The 4,199-nt window shown below is 39.3% G+C and overlaps 1 protein-coding gene across 1 annotated transcript; it reads left to right on the top strand.

Moving 5' to 3' along the window:
- The first annotated feature begins 268 nt into the window (after positions 1-268).
- On the top strand, positions 269-961 carry LOC147503329 (uncharacterized). Its single transcript, XM_086604789.1, has one exon. The coding sequence runs from the start codon at positions 269-271 to the stop codon at positions 959-961; it is 693 nt and encodes a 230-aa protein (XP_086460915.1).
- Positions 962-4,199: the final 3,238 nt, after the last annotated feature.

The following is a 4,199-nucleotide window of genomic DNA, read 5'->3' as shown; positions in this document are numbered from 1 at the left end:
ACAAGTTTTTCCACCTAAATGTTCATTTTATGAGAGAATGACATTGAGATCACCAATGATCATAGTGGGTGAATTGAGATTTTCTAAATCACATATAGGGTTCCAACTGAGATCTCTGTTTTCTTTGTTCAGGCTACCATAGAAGTAGAATGCTACCCATGACATGGAGGATAACTACAATGCCAATGATGGAGGTAATGTATGGTTTTGCTGGGACCCAAGGGCGTGTACAGCAAAAATATTAAAGAAGGACACATAACACATAACAATGGAGGTAAACACGATATTTGGGGATGAGATTGTTATCTCGGTGGTGTATGCGAGTACAGAGATGAGCTTAAGGAGAGACCTGTGGAGAAGCTTAGTGGACATGTCGTGTCAAATTCAGAAGCCGTGGATGTTAATGGGAGATTTCAATTCGATTTTGAATTCTCATGAAAAGGTAGGGGGTTTGGAAGTTAGAAGTCAAAACTTTACAAACCAAATGGAGTGTGTAAATCAAGCTGGGTTGGTGGATGTTAAGTTCGAAGGCAACATGTATACTCGGAATAATAGACAAGTAGAGCGGATTAGTTGTAAACTGGATCGCCTAATGGCTAACTCAGAATGGATTGGTACATATGAGGACCATGAAGCGGAGTTCTTGAATTCAGGTGCCGTCTCGGACCATACACCCATGATTGTGACTTTAGTGGTACAGAGGAATCAGAAAAAGAGAGCTTTCAGATTTTTTAATTTCTGGTACAGAGAAAAGGACTTTATGAACACAGTTGCAGAGGCATGGCGTAGTGAAGTGGTAGGAAATCCGATGTATATATTCATGCGGAAGTTAAAGTTAACAAAGGCAGCCCTTATACAATGGAACAAAGACAGAGTGGGAAGTGTAGTGAATAGGGTTAAAGAAATAAAGCAAGAAATGGATGGTGCAAACAGAACTACAAATTCAGCCGCAGAACCGTGATATTATTCTGAAAGAAAGAGAAGTGATTTGACCTCTCTGACAAGCAAGTTTCGAGGAAGACATGTATAGACAGAAGTCAAGAGATCAAGTGATAGGGGGTGGTGATAATAATACCAATTACTTCTTTAAATCTATGTAAGCAAGGAGAAGTACAAACAAGATCACATGCCTGCGGGATTCAGGGGGAATGTCATACAAGATTACAATGAGATAGGAACTAAATGTGTGGATTATTATAAGGCCTTGTATAGTCCTAATAGAATGATGGAGCTGGATTTCTCAATTTTTCAAGACATTGGTCCAAGGCAGCAGTTAAGTTCACAAAGCTATAAGGAATTACAAAGAGAGGTGAGTAGGGATGAAATAACAGAAGCGCTAGCTAATATTGGTGATGATAAATCCCCGGGAAGTGATGGATTCTCCTCTTTTTTCTTTAAGTGCACATGGAGGATTATTGGTGATGACTTCGTCAAGGCCATATATAATTTTTTTCACTCGAATCAGATGCTTAGTGAGGTAAATGCTACATGTATTACACTTATACCTAAAACACAAGTTCCTCTATCTTTGTCAGATTATAGACCCATTGCTTGTTGTGGGGTCATATACAAGTGTATAACAAAGATTATGACAAGAAGAATGAAGGAGTTAATGCCACAAGTAGTAAACCTTAACCAATCAGCCTTTGTTAGCGGAAGATGTATCCAGGATAATATTCTTTTATCTCAAGAATTATTACATAACTATCACAGGAATGACTATCCACCAAGATGCGCATCCAAGGTAGACATAAGAAAGGCTTATGATTCAGTGAGATGGGAATCAGTAGAGTTTGCAATGAGAATAGTTGGGATGCCAGAAAAGTTCATTAAATGGGTTAAACTGCGGTGGTGTGGAGACAAATGGTACAGACTGTTATGATTAATGGGGCGTCTTATGGCTACTTCAAAGGAAGAAGGGGGATCAGACAGGGTGATCCAATCTCGCCTTACCTTTTTGTTCTGGTGATGGAATTATTTATTGAAATCATGCTTTATAGTGTCAGAGAAGGGCATTATCAGTTACATGCTAAGTGTTCAGACCCAGTCATTACTCATTTATCTTTCGCAGATGATTTGATGGTGTTCATGTACGGGGACAATAGGACAGCCATTAAACTAAAGGATAATCTTAAAATTTTCAGCAGAGTCTCGGGTTTGGAAGTGAATGTTCAAAAAAGTAATGTGTTTTTTGCTGGAGTGGATGATAGTGCAAGCGCAACTATAGAGCAAACTCTTCTTTTCCCTAGAGGTGAGTTGCCAGTAAAGTATTTAGGGCTGCCATTAATCACTACAAGGCTGAAGTCCACAGATTGCTATCCTTTAATATCCAAGATCACATGGAGGATCCAGAGTTGGAAGGGAAGGTTGCTTTCGTATGCTGGAAGACTTCAATTGATCAAGGCAGTTTTGAATAACATAAGTGTGTATTGGCTTGCTGCGTTTACACTGCCTCAAAAAATTATTGATGATATCAATAAGATTTTCAGGAATTTTCTATGGACAGGGCCGGACTGCAAACAATCTCATGCGTTGATTAGATGGGATGATCTCTGTTACCCATATAAGGAAGGAGGATTAGGGATACGAAATATTGAGAAGGTTAACCAAGCTGCAACCATGAAGCCACTGTGGAAGCTCATTACAAAGTCTGATAACCTGTGGGTGCTGTGGATACAAAAGAACCTAATCAGGGATAGAAATTTCTGGCAGTTGAAGACACCTAATGATCGTTCCTCAAGTTGGAGGAATATACTAAAAGTAAGGAAGGAAGCTGCAGCTATAGTGCATCATCAGATTGGCAATGGCAGAGGGACAAGTTTCTGGTCTGAGCCTTGGCATCCGTTTGGTATCTTAATAGATAAGTTTCCCCAAGTTCTGTTATATGAATCTACTTGTAACAGGCATGCTCAAGTATCGAACTTCATAGTAAATGGCAAATGGGAGTTTACGCATAATGTAAGATGTCACATACGTGAGATTGTTGAGGTGATAGAAAATGAAGTGGAAATATTGGGGGATGAGGACAGTAGAGTTTGGTCAGCAGCAACAAATGGAGACTACAATATGAAGGAAACTTATGAGAGTCTGAGAGGTATAAGACAAGAAACTCAGTGGCATAAACTGGTGTGGTTCACAAACAAAATCCCCAGACATTCTTTCATCAGCTGGATGGCACTAAGTGGAGAGATGAAAACGCTGAAGAAAATGAAAGAACAAAAGGTGGTTGACTCAGATACTTGCGTCTTCTGTTGGAGAGCAGTTGAAATAGAGGAACACATCTTTCACTATTGTTCGATACCACAAACTTTATGGAACATATTACTGCAGAAAATGGGATTCAACAGGACATTAGCAGTTACTTGGCAGGAGGAAATTTTATGGATGGAAGCTGCGTCACAGGGAAAGGGAACTCAACATGATGTGATGAGACTAATGTGGAATGGGTTCAATTATGGGATCTGGAAAGCAAGGAATGACATAATTTTCGAAAATAAGCAAGTGAATGTACAACAAATAGCTCGAACAGTGATTAGTGATGTGAGAGTAAAATTGAATGCTATACAAATTAAGATGAAGCAAGGACCAGATGTAGAAAGGTTTACTGATGTTTGGAATGTGGATGTACAAATCGAGCAAAGGAACAAGAAATTGTGTCGATGGCAGAAAGCAGAAGATGGGACGCAGATTATGAACACAGATGGTACACTGAAAGGGGAGTTAGGTGGATGGTCAGCAGTAATACGAGATGGTGAAGGTGAAGTAATAGAGGCAAGTCACGGCAGAGCAAGTAAACAATCGATAGACCTCATTGAACTAGAAGCAGTAGAGCAGGGGATGAAGATGGCGTTAAGAAAAGGGAGAAGAAGAATTAGCGCTCAAACTGATTCAATGAGTGTAATAGGTTACTTAACCGACAGGTGTCAGCATCCGTGGCAGGCAGAAAAGATGATACGGGCTATAATGCGAATGAAGGCCCAATTCGAACAATTTAACATCATTCACATTTATCGGGAGTCCAATAAGCTTGCAGATGCTATAGCAGCTAATATTCCTCAATGTAATTACCTAGAATTAGAACCAAGATTATTTGCTGAAGATGTAAAAAAAAATTATATATGATGATGCGAGGGGCAAGCAATATGTGAGAGAGTGAGAATGTAACAAGTTTTTATTACATTTATTATTATTTTCTAATA

This window comes from Coptis chinensis, chromosome 4 (assembly GCF_015680905.1).
Source record: "Coptis chinensis isolate HL-2020 chromosome 4, ASM1568090v1, whole genome shotgun sequence".
In the NCBI taxonomy this organism is placed as follows: Eukaryota; Viridiplantae; Streptophyta; class Magnoliopsida; order Ranunculales; family Ranunculaceae; genus Coptis; species Coptis chinensis.
This window is presented reverse-complemented; position numbering and strand designations above follow the sequence as displayed.